Source organism: Morus notabilis, unplaced genomic scaffold (genome assembly GCF_000414095.1).
Source record: "Morus notabilis unplaced genomic scaffold, ASM41409v2 Scaffold297, whole genome shotgun sequence".
Taxonomy (NCBI): Eukaryota; Viridiplantae; Streptophyta; class Magnoliopsida; order Rosales; family Moraceae; genus Morus; species Morus notabilis.
The window spans coordinates 649,632-665,615 of NW_010357726.1; the positions used below are offsets into that span (position 1 = coordinate 649,632).

The window sequence follows — 15,984 nt, forward strand, 5'->3', positions numbered from 1 at the left end:
TTTATAATTAATTTGACTTTAAATCAGATAACGGAACTACGTATTACATATAAATTCATCCCCAGCATTAATATCAACTCTAATTTCTGAGTTTATATATGCCGTTCGTATATATTAAATATTACCAACGAGTATTCAGTTTCTAGTTTCGAAATTCGAATTTAATATCATTTTATTTGAGAAATAAAGTCGAGAAAAAAAATGTTAATAGGCAAGTTGCATAAATATATATATATATATATATTTGCTAATAAATGTTAAAAGTTTATAAGTATGAAATATGAATTCCAAAAAAGAAAAAAGAAAAAATAAAAGAAAAGGGAGAGATTTGTAATTCAAATTTATAAAAGTTTCCACTAAGCAAGCAAATGTTTCCTAAAACACTCGAGACCATCTAACACACAGATGTTGATTTACTTCCTTGTTCCTTCAACAATAAATGTTATTTATTAATTAAAAAATGTTTCTTAATCTTGATCACGGATAATTAATTCCAATCCATCCCATTAATAAAAAAAAAAATCGCTTCACCTGTTGAAATTTTGCATATATATATATATATATTTGTATATATGTTTCAGACGGTGGTGTTTACAATATAGAGTTTTGGAAACGGGGAAAATCAACATGGACGAGAATCATGGCAACAGAAAGCGTTTTATTTGAAGATGTAGCTTATTAAAAGGTCCGATTCTATGCGGTGGATAACAAGTGCAGAGTTCTAGCTTTGAATATTAAAGATAATCATGATGATCATGATCCTTTACAAGCAAACATCAACAAGATGCAGGTCTCGGTAGTGGCACAGAACATCTCAGGAGACATGGAACAATGTAAACCATATTTTGGAGGTTTACAAATACCTAGTGGAATCGGGAGAATCTCTTTTGCTCGTTCAACTCTCGCGAAAATGGCCGTGCAATTCCGTTTTGTCAGGTGAATCTTAGCGATGGAACAATGGCTAGGGTTAAGAGCTTGGGCGATAGGGCTTTGTTCTTGGGTCAGAAATCTTCTTCTTTTTCTGTCAAGGCCTCTGACTTTAGTGGATGCGAGGCTAATCGCATTTATGTCGCGGATTCTTCGCGTGAATGGATGAAAATTTTCAGCATATAAGAGATGATGACTCTGGTATCTTTCGCTTGAAATTACTCGACGAACTCTATTCTTCTACGGATATACGTCGTTTGCATGCAACATTACTAATGAATGATTTATTATCTTTTTTTTTTTTTGGGTTAAATATGCAGACTCTATTATCTTATATAATCTTTAGCCATCTCCTTTCCTTCATTATTAGACTTCCATTCTTTCTAATTGCTATAAATGAATTGAAAAATTTTGAATTGAAACTAAAATTTTTGTGTATATGCTAACTTACCTATTAGTATACTACTTTTCTCTTTTATGTATTTGAATCATTTTCTTGTAAAATAAAAATTGTTCCTTTAAAAAAATAGTAAAAGCTCATATTAAAAATTTGGCAATTAATTTCACAGATTAACATGGGCTTAAATGGGATTCCATGATTAGCACGTGGACTGAGATGACCAATACATAGGATCTGTTGGGCAGAGTTTTTGCTTTTACTTTTAGCCAATAAATGAAGAGAAGCAAAAGTTGTGACTTTTTAGTAAGTGTTTGGAACCAAGAGCTTAATGGCTCAAAATGATTTTTAATTTTTCTAAGAAGCAATAAAATTGTTAGAATTAAATTTATAATGCCTTAGTTAAACTATGGTACAAGTTTTAAAGTCTATTCAGAAGTATTTTTCTAGAAGTTACATTTTTTTAACTTTGACTGGAAGCTCTTTTAAAAAGTTAAAACACTTTTGACAGACCATCCAAACACTTCTAGAAGCATCTTTTGAACTTAGGAGGGTTTTTGGTATAATTGCCCCTGAACTTGTCATGGTTTATCAAATTGCTTCCTAAACTTTTAATTTTGCCAAGCTACCCCCCGAACTTGAAATTTTTTTGCAATGTGCCACCATTTAACTAAATTTGCTCAAATTTTTTATTAGATTTAAAGGATTAAAAGTTGAGATATTAAAATATTTGTGTTACATTTTAATTTGGAATGTTGGAAATTTTTCCTGAACGTGCTTTTTTGATATTAATGTAACACAATCGTCATCAAAATGAGATATATTACAACAATTTTACAAATTAAGAGGAGCAATTTATCAAAATTAAAAATTTCAAGGGTAATTTGTTAGGCCACCACAAATTTAGGGTGGTAAATGTACTAAAAACCCAACTTAAGAAGCCATAAGTAGCTTTTAATAAGCTCACAGTAACACGTCCATAATAGCTTGGGCTAATGGGTTTTGTCAGGATAATAGATAGGGATTTGTAGGCTGTCACGGCATGAAGATCAATAATGGACCGTGCTTGGCCCGACGACATGATACGCTCTATATTATAATAAGCAAAGTACCTATTTAATTGGAAAAACATGAAATTAATTAAAAAAATTAAAGTCGTATAGAAAGATATATATTAATAACAAGATAAATCGTTACACATTTACTTCATATCGAGGTAGTTTTCTAGTTGAAAGATAAAAACCAAATAAATTAAAGTCAGAAAAATATTGGGCAAGTTGCACCTTTTTGCTCATAATTATGAATGTTGCAGATAATAGGTATGAGAAATTTGAACAATAATTTTATGGAAGTTTTGTTTTGAGAATAAAGTTTATGAAAAATTTGACTGGCGAAAAGATAATACTAATAATGATCTAATTAATGAAAAAAGTATCCTATTAAAAACCTTTGAATAATTTTGAAGTCGTCATCCAAATCACAAAATAAATAAAATCATTCATTCATCTTCATTCATATATTTTCTTTTTGGAAGCAACCGTCATTCAAAAAATTTTGAAGATACAATACCCTCAATTATTTAAGGTTTAGTGGACATTTGGTTCATAGATTTAGAATCATGATTCAGAACCATTCTCATTTTACACGTATTTTTCGTGAGAGAAAAACACTGTAAAGAACCATGAATTATTATTCAAAATCAAGAACGAATACAAGAAACAAACATCTCCTAGAGTTTTTGCCCTAATTAGAATAAGCATAATAAGCACAGAACCTCACAACCTTAATTCTTGAAGCCGTCATGGCCGACTGGTCTTCAGTCTTCACTGCCTTTAGACGTTCTCAACTCCATCGCAAAGCGGCTCTTTTCTTTTGAAGACTTGGACGCTTTCGGCGCAGTCTGTACGTCATGGAGATTGGCGGCGACGAAAGAGAATTTCGACTATTCACAACAACAAATTCCATGGCTTATGCTTTTCTGAAGCGACGTAGAATCTTTCGCCGAAGTTTATAGCCTTTCCAAGAAGAAAACATATAAGCTTCCCCATCCTCGTGAAGCTTACAATGAAAAGTTGATGTATTCTTCCTCCGGATGGATAATGACAACAGACTATTCATTCAGCCTTTTTCATCCTCTATCGCACGCTCATATCAAACTATACCGAACCAAACGTTGTTCTATTTTAACAAGTTCGCGCTATCCGCGAGCCCATCTCAAACTTCGGAATATGTAATCATGGCTATCTTTCATCCACGGCATAGAAAAGCCGGTCATTTGGCGTTTTGGAGACCGGGAGATTCGACCTGAACGACTACGACAGACGGGTATATTCTCGTATACGATATAACTTATCACAAGGGCCGATTCTACGCGGTGGATAGTCATTGTCGAGTACTTGTTTTGAATATCGATGGTCAAGATGATATGGCAGTACTCAAGGCGGTATCGCTTCTTCACATCCCTAAACTAAGATTTTTGGAGATGCGGCAAAACGTTTGGATTCGCAGTTTACGAGGTGAATATTAGAGACGGAACGTTTGTTAAGAACCTGGGAGATAGAGCTTTGTTTTTAGGTTATAACTCTTCTTCGTTTTCGGTCAAGGCCTCGGACTTTAATGGATGTAAGGCTAATTGGATATACTTTACAGATGGCGAGACCAGAATGTGCAACATTTATGCTGTGACAAATACGCACGAGAGAATTTTTCATTTGAAATATGAAGGGATCATCGAACAGTACTGCTTTGGAGATCATGAGTGTAGAAATCGTCTTCATACACTTTTGTGGGTTCAGCCAACTTTTTGATAAATGTTAGTAGTAGTAGTTAAAAAAAAAAAAAAGAATCACAGTACTTTATTATCTTTGATTTTGTATTATGTTAATTTGTGGTGGTGTTCATAGAAACAGAATTTAATCCTAGTCGTATGTGGAAGACAATGAACATTGTGCTTTTCTTTGTTTTACTTATTCGACGTTTTAGGAAACAATCTCTCTCTCTCTCTCTCAAAATTGAGTAGAAACAGGAAAAAAGAAATAGGAAAACTGGAACTATATTTAAGTTTTGGTGAAAGAAGGAAAGCGTTCCCTTTTTTTTTTCTCAAACAAAAAGAGAAAAGAAAAGAAAAGAAAAGTATGTATGTACTTAGGAGTGGCAATTCGTGTTCTATGTCGTGTTTTGATCATTTTTTTCTAAATTTATAATCAACCCGAACACGACATGTGACACGAAATTTTTTAAAAATCACAACACGAATACGACACGAACACTTTATGGGTTGACAGGACATGACACAAAAATGACCCATGATACGAAAATGACTCGTGACACGAAATTGACCCGTGAACCCGAAATTGACACGAAAATTATATACTTTTTCTTAGTTATTTACATATTAGAAACTTAAAATTCATAACACACTAAAATACAATAACATCCATCAAAATTAAGCAAATAATAATATAAAATTTTGAATATAACTATCATGGCATCACATGTTCATAATAAAATTTAAAATATGTAATGAAATTAAAAAAAAATTAATTTTATATGAGTTTCGTGTTGTGTTTAGGTTAGGCGGGTTCAACCCGAAATTGACCAGTGTTTTTCATGTCAACTTTTAGTCGACTCAATTTTGATCTGAACATTTTTTTTCTCAATCCTAACCCACAAAAGTCATGTCATTTTCGAGTGGTGACCCATGTTACCGGCCCTATATGTACTTAATTTTAATTTCGTATGTGGAAGACAATGAACATTGTGCTTTTCTTTGTCTTACTTATTCGACGTTTTAGGAAACAATCTCTCGCTCTTTTTTTTTTTTTTTTTGAAGGATTCCTTTTTTTTTTTTCTCTCTCTCTCTCTCTCAAAATAGAGTAGAAACAGGAAAAAGAAATAGGAAAATTGGAACTATAATTAAGTTTTGGTGAAAGAAGGAGCGTTCCTTTTTTTTTTTCTCAAAAAAAGAAAAGAAAAGAAAAGAAAAGCATACCTGTACTGTACTTAATTTTAATGTCTTGAAAAGAAAGCATATCTGTACTTAATTTAGTTTTTTTAATATCTTTTTTTTTTTTTTTTTTTTTTTTTTTTTTTTTTTTTAAAAAAGTTTTTTAATTTGCTTAAAGGATAAGTTTTACGTACTATATGAAAATTGAGAATAGGAGCAAAATAAAAGATAATACTAAAACTCTAATTGATGAAAAATTTATCATTTCAAATAAATTGAATTATTCACCCGAATCACAAGATAAATAAAAAAATCATGCACTTTTTTTTTTTTTTGAAACGACACTCATTCAAAATTCGAATGTATAAGAAAACTCACTTGTATAAGGTTTAGGATTTTGTTCTTATATAAGCATAGTGCCTCACAACCCTAATTACTATACCTTGATTCTTGAAATCCCTAGCTCATGGCAGACTGGTCCGGACTGCCATTAGATATTCTTTTGTCCATCGCGAAACGACTTTCTTTCGAAGACTTGGTCGCTTTCGGCGCAGTCTGTACTTCGTGGAGACCGGCGGCGACGAAAGAGAATTTCGACTATTCACGGCAACAAATTCCGTGGCTCATGCTTTTCTCAAGCGACGTAAAACCTCTCGCCAAATTTCACAGCCTCTCGAGCGAGAAAACATTTGATCAGCTTCCACATCCTCGTGAAGTTTACAACCAAAAGTTAATATATTCTTCCTCCGGATGGATAATGTCCATAGACGACTCACCACGTGAAGGCGCGATGAGCCTTTTTCACCCTCTGTCGCAGGCTCAGATCAGACTTCCGAGACAATCTTTCGTCTACGTTAATAGGTTTGCGCTGTCGGCGAGCCCATCTGAGACTAATTCGGACTATATAGTCATTGTTATCTTCCATCAATGGCTTAAAGTAGCTGGTCATTTGGCGCTTTGGAAACCGGGAAACTCTTCGTGGACGCTTATGACGGATGAGTCTATTCTCGTATCCGACGTAGCTTATCATAAGGGCCGATTCTACGCGGTGGATACTCGGAGTAGAGTTCTGGTCTTGAATATTGATCAAGATGATTTCAATACTGTAGTAGTCAAGGAGGTCATGTTTTTGATCAAACCAGTTTGCGAGACATGCCTAGTGGAATCGAAAGAATCTCTTTTGATCGTGCGAGACTTGACAGGCCACGTACGCGTCAGCGCTCGGTGTCGCGAAACGATTGGATTCGAAGTTTACGAGGTGAATATCGGAGATGGAACGTTTGTAAAAGTGAAGAACTTGGGAGATAGAGCTTTGTTTTTGGGTTATCAATCTTCTTCCTTTTGTGTCAAGGCCTCAGACTTTGAAGGATGTAGGGCTAATTGCATTTACTTCATAGATGGTGTGACCAGAAAGTGCAACATTTATACCTCTACAAATGCAGACGACGGTAATTTTGAATCGAAATATGAAGGGATCAGCCAATTTCAATGCTTCGGAGATGAATGTAGAAATATTTATCCTCCTACACTTTTGTGGCTTCAGCCAACTTTTTGATAAATATTTTGTCATCTTTTCTTTTCTTTTATGTTAATTTGTGGTCGTGATCATGGAAACAGAATATAATCCTAGTCGAATGTGGAACACAATGAATGTTGTGTGTGTGTGTGTGTGTGTTTTTTTTTCTTTTAATAAAAAACTATATATTTATAAGTTTTTCGTTTTAGGACTCGAAACTATTTTTCTTCTTTTTTTTCCAGGAAAACATAATAGAAAATAAAAATAATTACAGATATACTATAATAAAAATAATCATAGTCGAATGTGGCACGTGAATTGTCATATTTTTATTGGTAAATGCAATCATTTATGATTAATTACATGACAATATTTTAAACACCTCCAATGTAAAAATGACAACTCACAATTGCCACATTAGTTGAAGTTAAGATTTGAGTTGATATCTTTAACATTATCTAGATCAATTGATTGTAATTTAGTTGAGCTACAATATATTGACATAATCGTTCGCTAGGTAAATAAATTAATTTGATTAATTTATTCATGCATAAATTAATGTAATCTATAGACCATCTCAAAGTTTTATGAATATTTTTATTATACACGATCTCCTAAATACATGCTTCCGCATCTGAAATCGTTTCGGAAACCAATAGTTGCATCATGGGCAGGCAGCCCGTGCCACTGAATCAAAACTTCCAACCCAATGATGGAACCACGAGGACTTGGGCGAACATCCAAAAACTCTACAACCACGACAAAAAAAAGTCAAAAACCCTAAACCTAAAAACGACTCCGGCAGCCATTGAAATCTCAAAACCCACGAAAATATGTACAGAAAGAATAAATATTTTTACTAAAATAATGATCAAACCATGGTGAAAAATATATAAAAAAAAAAGCAATAAGTAATATCATTTATGGAAGATCATAAAAAAAAACATTACAATAAAGAAGGAATAGGATAAGACCATAATGAAAGAAAAATTCTAATAAAAAAAAAAAACAACACTTTGCCAAGGCCTCTGAGTGTGTTGGTTGCAAGGCTGGTTCTGTACATTTCACTGGTAGTACAGGACATTCCGAACCTAGCCCTTGAACTAGTTATATAGCAACAAGATCACATGGATCAGAATACACACTTGATAACGTGAAACATGTAAATCGCTTTCATCCACCTCTGTTGGTTCAACCCACTAAAACTGTTGCCATTTATATTAAGAAAATTAAATGTGATCTTTATATTGGTTTTTTTTTTTTTTTTTTTTTTTTTTTTTTTTTTTTTTTTTAAATGAAATGTGTTCACTATTTCTGCTATTTTTTTTTTCCTTAGCAGCGTGTGTGTCCTTGTTTTGTTTTGTGTGTTTTGAATCGTACGTGTGAAAAGTCCATAAGCTATAAGCTATTATAGCTATAGGCCTTGTTATCTTGTAATCTTTGTCCCGTTCGCAATGTTAATGATTAATGATTAAAAACTTGACAACATCATTAATGCACTTGTGAGCGGATCTCGTAGAAATGAGCTATTCAGATCACGCGCTCGCAGATTGTGCCACTCACAAATAGAATTAGAATTCTTTCCTCGTATCATATTAGGCATAATCTTTCTATTCATTTTCTATTGCCAGGAAATCCGCCAGATTACTGCAGCTATCTTGTGTTTTTAGTGTTAAAAGAAAACTTTCCACTTCCTTTTCTGTTAATTGTCCATATGTTTCGTTGTGCTATAGGGAGAAAGAGAGAAATAGGTCAAGATTTGAGATGAATTAAAATTAATAGGCCAACAGTTTACATAAGTTAATAAATAGGTCAAATTACTGTTTTCGTCCATAGCTAGAACCATAACTTGACAAGTTATTGTCCATAACTTGTCTGGCTATTATGAATCATAACTTGACAAGTTTATTCATAACTTATCTAGTTATGAACCATAACTTGACAAGTTATGACCTATTAATTTCTATAACTAAAAATTAACCTATTTACTTTCTTAAACTTTTCATATTAACTTATTTTTTACTATTTCTATGTGGTATATGACAAGCTCAAGTTGACCCAAAAGCAATGTTGGTCTAATCTCAAGACTCAAAATCTCAGCTCACAACACTTATCTGGCCCATGTCAAATTGTCCATTAGATTGGGCCGGTTAGGCCCATGTAGGTGGTGGGCATAACCCTGCTGGCGTCCCGACAAACGACATACGAGAGCACCGATTGAATCAATATGAACAGACTTTTTGAATTGCGGCTCAAAGTGGACAATTCAAATTTTTTTTTTTTCCTTCTTTTTCAAGCAGATTTCGTCCCTGCACCACTAGTTGTGATATGTTTTTTTAATCAAATATGTATTAAAAAATATTTATTCTGTATATTTATTTATTTGTATATAATTATGACTAGAATTAACGGTAAAAAAACGTACGTTGTTGACATGAGATCACGTGGAAGTGAAACACCCTTTCTTGGATTTTTTTTTTAATATTTTGTAAATCTTTCAAAATGTATTATTTTCCTATGCTCAATAAGGCAGTAACAAAAATCAAAACCACATGTTTGAGAGCTTGATAGCTGGTATTATTTTTGAGATTAAGTTTATTTCTTAATTTTTTTCTTTAAATGTAGTGGGCAACAAATAATCTTAGGAATCTTTTTTTTTTTTTGAACAAATAATCTTTGGATTGATAATTGAACATTTTGGATCCTTCAAGTCAAGTATATTATATGTGCATCTTTGTGTACGGCAATGCGTGACAATAAAAGTGCAAATGTAGGCCCAATCTTGTGTTACTCTTCTGTCTGATAACATTTTCAAGCATTAAATGTACAACTCTCAAGACTGAATAATGAACAGAAACTCCTTGACCAGGCCAGTGATGCATTGACCGTGACAAAATTATTTTTATTTTATTTTATTTTATTTTATTTATTTGATAAAGCATCTTATACCGTACTTATTTCGATAAGAATTTATCCTCATCAAACACAAAAATAGACCCCATTTATAAATTTTACGTGGATCCTATCATATCAGACCCACGGATTTGTGTCTATAGAGATAAATTCTCGTCGGGATAAAAAAGAGTTTTCCTATGCCATTTGCATGAAAAATACATTATTGAATCTCATGCTTGATTTCAAGGCAATTGCATCACAAAACGACACCGTTTCTAAAAGCTTTCACGTTACTATTAAGACCTTGTGTCATTTTCTTCGCTGAGCAAACTTCCCATGTAGCCATCACATGGATTTTTCAGACCAAAAGCAAAACAAGACATCACATCCGTTAACCTTTCATTTTTATCTTTTCACGGTATTCTTAACTAAAAAAAGACAACAATGCAGACAAAAAAACAAATAATAGTAAAGCTATATTATATTCACAAATATGCATAATAAATGTGCACTTGTAATTACTTTTTCTTCACATATAAATATATATATATTTTAAAAAATTGAATCTTGTTTTTTTCTTCCTTGACTACTCAGGACCCCCCAACCCTATAAAACTCAATATCCCTTTCAGCTAAGAAGAAAAAGGAAAGGAAAACCTTTTTTCCCTTTCCAAACTCTGAGTACATCAGAATAGCAATTGCAAGCTCAAAACCAGCCAGAAATATTGTTAGGGAGAGAGAAGAAATGAAGAGGGGTAAAGAACAAGTGGGCTTCTCACAGGTCTTGAGAAAGAAAATAGAAATTGGTAATCTGATAAGGACATGAAGGCTGGTACTCTGGTAGGCCACAGCCTGTCCCGCCAATGGCAATTAGTCTTTCCTTTCTTATAGTCAGATACTTAGACCAATAAAGAAAAACAAAAAGAAGCAGTAATAGTAATAATAATAATAAGTATACATAGATTTTTGAATCCTCAAATTACGTCGGAATTATATTAACTAAAATATAAACAATTCGAAATAATATGAGTATTCTTTGTTTTATGGGTTTAAATTTATTTAAAATGATTTGTATGACAGGTTTAGTTTGAATGCGTATTTGAGTGATAAAAAATCTAGAAACAATTCAGATGGTAAAAGATTTGAGAACGTTTGGTTGGAGGATTCAAACCATGATTTGAATCATAATTCATGATTCGCTACAGTATTTTTTCTCACAAAAATGATTTTAATCACATGATTCTAATCCATTAACCAAACGTCTCCTTAAATGACAACTTTCGAATTCATTCTCCCATCATTTTCCGTAATTCGAACTCATTTTGCATGCAAAATCTTTTCTTCTTTGGAATTTTTCAATACAAAACACAAATTCATATTTATACACCGCTTAAATTTACACATTAAACGGATTAGATTCATCACCTCTCAAATTTTATAATTTAAATAAATAAATAAGAGTCCATTCTTTTTATAAGTTTGAATAGAAAATTTGAGTTGAAATTTAAATATATATATAAAAATATTATAATAAAAAAACTAAATTATAATTTAAACTGTAAAAAAAAATCTAGACTGAAAATAATCTGACGGTTAAAAAGGATCCGTATCAATCAGTTTTGTCTTCTTACCCTACTCGAAATTCCTTTTTTTTTTTTTTTAATGCCAATCCTACTAGAAATTCTCCAAATAATTAAAAAAAGTGTTTTTGCCTAGATAGTAGCTCACAGTTCACATACACACACACTTGCACAGACACACACACTCTCACACTAACTTTAATTCAAAAGCTCAAATTTTCAATTCATTTTCCTCCCTAGCCCTCTTCTCCTCTCTCTCTCTCTCTCTCTCTCTCTCCCTCTTTCGTTGTCTTTTCCTCGCTTTCTTTTTTTCCTTTCTCCTTCCTTTCCACCTCCTGCATTTTTTTCCTCTTCCCTGTCAAAACCCTAGATTTCAAATCTAGGGTTTTGTTTTTCTCCTTGTGTTTGAGGTATGATTCAAGACCTGCCAGCCTGTGGTTCTTACTTTTCTCTACCTCTTTGAAGCTTCTGATCTTTCCACATTTATTCTCACCACTTTCTTTGAGTTCTTCTTCTGGGTTTTTTGGCGTGTGAAGCTTCAGTTCCTTGGTTGATTCTCTCGGTAAAGATCAAAAATTTTGTTGGGGTTTCTCAGATTTTTGGTTTTTTTTTTTTTTTTCGCAACTGAAACCAAAACCCTTGTAAAACCCTTTTGCCTGTGAATTCAGCAGGCTCTTGTGCTTCGGTTTCTAGGGTTAAAGAGATTTTGTTACGCCTAATTTATAGGATCAGATTTCCAAAGTTCATAGATTTTTTTTTTCCTTTCTCTCTTGGTGGTAGTAGTTAAAAATTTAAATTTTGGATAGAGTTAAGTAAAAATTCAAACTTGGAAGCGTGTTCTTTTTAAAGACTGAAACTTTAGTCAATTGGGTAGTTAAAAGTTTAGAGCTTTCTTTCTTTCCTTTTTTCTTTTTTGTTCTTTTTTCTGTGACCAATCTCTCACTAAATGCATGGATGGGAGAGAAGCCATGGCATTGTCTGGTGGGTCAGCTTCATACTACATTCATAGAGGAGGACTTGGTGGGTCTGGGTCTGGATCACAACCCCCCACAGGTCTTCACACGCCATCTGGGTTCAGACCCTTGTCAAACACTGGCATCCCAACCCAACCCAATATCAGGGGAACCTCTGTGGGGCCCTCATTCTCGGTGGAGCCTCCTCCGCCGCCTTCCCGCCCTGCCATGGGTTTTCCTCACGGCGGCGTGAGAATGGCCGTGTCCCCCCCTGGTGTTCCCTCGAGTGAGCAGCCTGTCAAGAAGAAGAGAGGGCGGCCGAGAAAGTACCGCCCTGATGGGCCTGTCTCTTTGAGACTCTCTTCAATGTCTGCCTCTCAAAGCCTCACGCCGGGCTCCACCACGCCCACCCCAAAGCGGGCCAGAGGCCGGCCGCCGGGGACTGGCAGGAAACAGCAATTAGCTAATCTTGGTAAATTATTTTGATGTGGACTTTTTTGTTGTCTTTGTTTTTTGCTGATATCTTTAGCGTGATCTAAGCTTATATGTGGTGCTTCTTGTGTTTTTGTGCTTAATAACCAATTTGTATTGCTTAATGATCTAGCTTAGATTGTTTACTTCGTAGTATAAGATCAATAATTTAGTTTTGAATTTCTGAATTTCATTTCACTTGTGTATTAATGTTAGAAAGTGCATTTGCGGTGTAACTCTGATGATTTCGAGTAAGCTCTAAAAGGCCAAATGGCTTGCTGTGGTTGATCTCATGATTACTTGCTTTTGAGTGTGTGATGATGAGGGCTGCCGATATGTTCTTTCTTATGACAAGTTGCTTGACAGGTGAATGGATGAACAGCTCGGCGGGAATTGCTTTTGCACCACATGTTATCACCGTCGGGGTTGGAGAGGTACGCCATGTCCTTACGGTTCGACATAAACTATGATGCACAGACGCATTGCACTCACTTATATGTGAAATGAAAATTGGGATCACCAAGTTCCTTATGAGGGTTCAATACATGAGTCCGTTTTATATATATATACACACACACACTTGTAGCTATGTACTTTTTAGAATGCCTGGCTGCTTCATTTCAATGCTGCAGATTGATAACTTGGTAGAAATTTGTGATTGCTAATAGTGTTTGTTTCAACATTGATAGCAATAGTTTCTTTTCTTGGCTGATGGTGTTTAGGGACATAAAATAATGCTTTGGCAAAAGCATATTGTTTTTCTCTCTTGTCAGAAGCTTGTAAAGATCCCATTTTTATTCAGTTGAAAAATTTACACTCTCATATGGGTTAAAGATTACCATTCCTAGTGGTGATTTATTGCTCAATCTGCACGGTTTTATACCTTTTTCACGCCTAAGTAGGTATTCTTTATCTTTTTCTTTGCAGGACATTGTTGCTAAACTATTATCATTTGCACAACAAAGGCCAAGAGCACTGTGCATATTGTCAGGCAGTGGTTTGGTGTCTTCAGTAACATTGCGTCAGCCCGCATCTACTGGTGTCAGTTGCACATATGAGGTAACAGATTTCTTCCCCGTCTTAATTTGTTTGAATTGTTTTTCTGTGCTTTTAGTGGTTCCAAAAATATCCTTTTTCTCCATGCTTATTAAGGACCATTCCTGCAAAGTGTAAAGGTTGTATTAATACGACGTTTGGTTGTGGATTTTGCTTGCTTCAGTATTCTTGTGGGTATAGTTTGGTGACAAGGAAGATTGTAGTTCTATGGCTAATGAAAATGAATGAAAATATTGTCTTGAAAACCATGGAAAAATGAGGCGATAGTGGCACCATTAGCATGTTTGAGGCCATAGGTCTGTGCCTGGTTGTTTTCATGGGATATGATCTCTTTAGGTTCAATAAATTGAGAGAGAGAGAGAGAGAGTAATTTATGCTCGCCATGAAAAGAAGACAAAAAGGGTTCTTTTTTGTAATAAATATGCGAGTGGTGCTTTTATGTAATAAATATGCTTTACTGGTTTGCTGCATGGTCCAAGTTTACGGATATTCTTTTGTAGAATATGAGAAGAGCCAACTTTTGATTTCTTAGGATGGTGAGGTCCACAAATAAGGGTGTAAATCGCAAAATAAGTTTACGAGACATAACATTTATGTTTTCATGTCTTCATGGCAAAGCATGTACTCACAGTCAAATACACCATTTTTCTGAATGGTGAATGATGCTGCGCTCCAGTTAGTATGAGTTTTCTCTATACTTGGAATAAGTTTGCTACGAAAATTCTTCTCATTCTTGTCAAACAAATTAACTTTTAAGGGTCAAATGTATGTAATTCAGAACAGCTTAGCTGAAGCCAATTATTTTGTTTCCATGACTTTACAGGGTCGTTTCCAGATCTTGTGCTTGTCAGGTTCTTACTTAGTTGCTGAGGATGGTGGTCCCCGCAATCGAACCGGGGGTGTGAGTGTTTCCCTTTCTAGTCCTGACGGTCATGTTGTTGGTGGTGGTGTGGCAATGCTTATTGCAGCCAGTCCAGTCCAGGTATTTTCTTTCCGCACCTATCTCGCATATTTTGGACCTTGAGGAAACTTGTTTCCCAGGTTCTAATGATAGAATGAAGAAGACATTAAGGTCTAATACTGTTTACTTTCTACAACAGGTAGTAGTATGCAGTTTTGTACATGGTAATGCAGCCAAGATCAAGAACAAGCAAGTAGCTGGTCCCAAGAGTGATGAGAGTTCTGAGCCTCGGCATAGTGATAAATTAGCTACATCAACTAGCGCTCCGCCCACTCAAAGTTACACTCCCTCTACTATCGGCGTGTGGCCCGGTTCGCGGCAGGTTGATCTGAGAACTCCCCACACCGGTATCGACTTGACTCGTGGATGAGGAGAAATTGCATATGCAACAGACACATGACAATTTTTGTATATATGTGTTGTTGTAAATGAACTGAATGAATCTGTGAGAATTTGTAACCTTGTACAACTCTTCTTCACCCTGCGGTGGGTAACGGGTTTGTGCTAACATATTGTCTATGTAACAAAGGCATCGTCATTTCGAGGTTTGAGTAACATTGTTAACTCGTTGAAGGAGTTTCTGGTTTATTTGGGAGGTCAAGATAGTCATCTGTAGCTTAAGATACATTCATTTCTGAGAGTCGAAGCTTCCTTTTTTTTCGAATTAAATGCTTGGTTTTCTGTTATTTCCAACCGTTTGTGTTTCACCATTAAAACCACAAGTAACATCATTAATTGAATTTCCATGAAAATCATCAATACTTATTTTATTTTTGGTGGGTAAGGTATTTGCCTACTTTGAGAGGAATTTATAATCAAGTACTGCAAGTGCTTGGCAGCCTTGTTTGGCTACAAAGAAAAAAAAAACACTATCTGAAACTTTTTACGTGGCTCTTTCGTCATCTCTGTTGGCTCAACAAGTAGATTTACAACCCTTAAAAGTAGATGTTTTACAAGCTAAAACAGATAAAATACATGTCTAATATGCCTATTGATCTCTTTTGATGCCTTCACATAGCAGCTTCTTCATGTTGTGCTGCAAATACAAAATATAGCAAAGCCAGTAAATTATAACGAGTCAAGAGACGTAACAAATCTTCTAATTAAGATTTTTTGCATGCATTCAAATATACTTAGATATAGTTATTATTATAGCTAACATAGAAGAGAGAAATTCCCCTTTCCCATCTCTGTATGGGTCTGATGATCATTTTGAAAAAATGGGCGTTAATTTTTTATAATGAAAACTTAAAGAGCATTAGAGCATTGACATGACCTTTCCC

At 34.5% G+C, this 15,984-nt stretch overlaps 2 protein-coding genes across 2 annotated transcripts; both read left to right on the forward strand.

The window, feature by feature from the left end:
* The first annotated feature begins 5,736 nt into the window (after positions 1 to 5,736).
* Positions 5,737 to 6,825, forward strand: LOC21407034 (putative F-box protein At1g65770). The gene has a single exon (XM_010090812.1). The coding sequence runs from the start codon at positions 5,737 to 5,739 to the stop codon at positions 6,823 to 6,825; it is 1,089 nt and encodes a 362-aa protein (XP_010089114.1).
* A 4,724-nt stretch (positions 6,826 to 11,549) lies between these two features.
* Positions 11,550 to 15,370, forward strand: LOC21407035 (AT-hook motif nuclear-localized protein 5). Its single transcript, XM_010090813.2, has 5 exons — positions 11,550 to 12,685; positions 13,051 to 13,118; positions 13,612 to 13,743; positions 14,564 to 14,722; positions 14,841 to 15,370. Exons 1-5 carry the CDS (start codon positions 12,211 to 12,213, stop codon positions 15,069 to 15,071), a joined length of 1,065 nt encoding a protein of 354 aa, XP_010089115.1. The 5' UTR covers positions 11,550 to 12,210; the 3' UTR covers positions 15,072 to 15,370.
* Positions 15,371 to 15,984: the final 614 nt, after the last annotated feature.

Excerpts from the sequence above, each read along its gene's own strand:
- LOC21407034 (XM_010090812.1), top strand. The coding sequence starts at position 5,737 with ATGGCAGACTGGTCCGGACTGCCATTAGATATTCTTTTGTCCATCGCG.
- LOC21407035 (XM_010090813.2), top strand. The coding sequence starts at position 12,211 with ATGGATGGGAGAGAAGCCATGGCATTGTCTGGTGGGTCAGCTTCATAC. Across the intron at positions 13,119-13,611 it reads TCACCGTCGGGGTTGGAGAG|GACATTGTTGCTAAACTATT; the intron begins GTACGCCATGTC and ends TTTTCTTTGCAG. Across the intron at positions 13,744-14,563 it reads GTGTCAGTTGCACATATGAG|GGTCGTTTCCAGATCTTGTG; the intron begins GTAACAGATTTC and ends ATGACTTTACAG.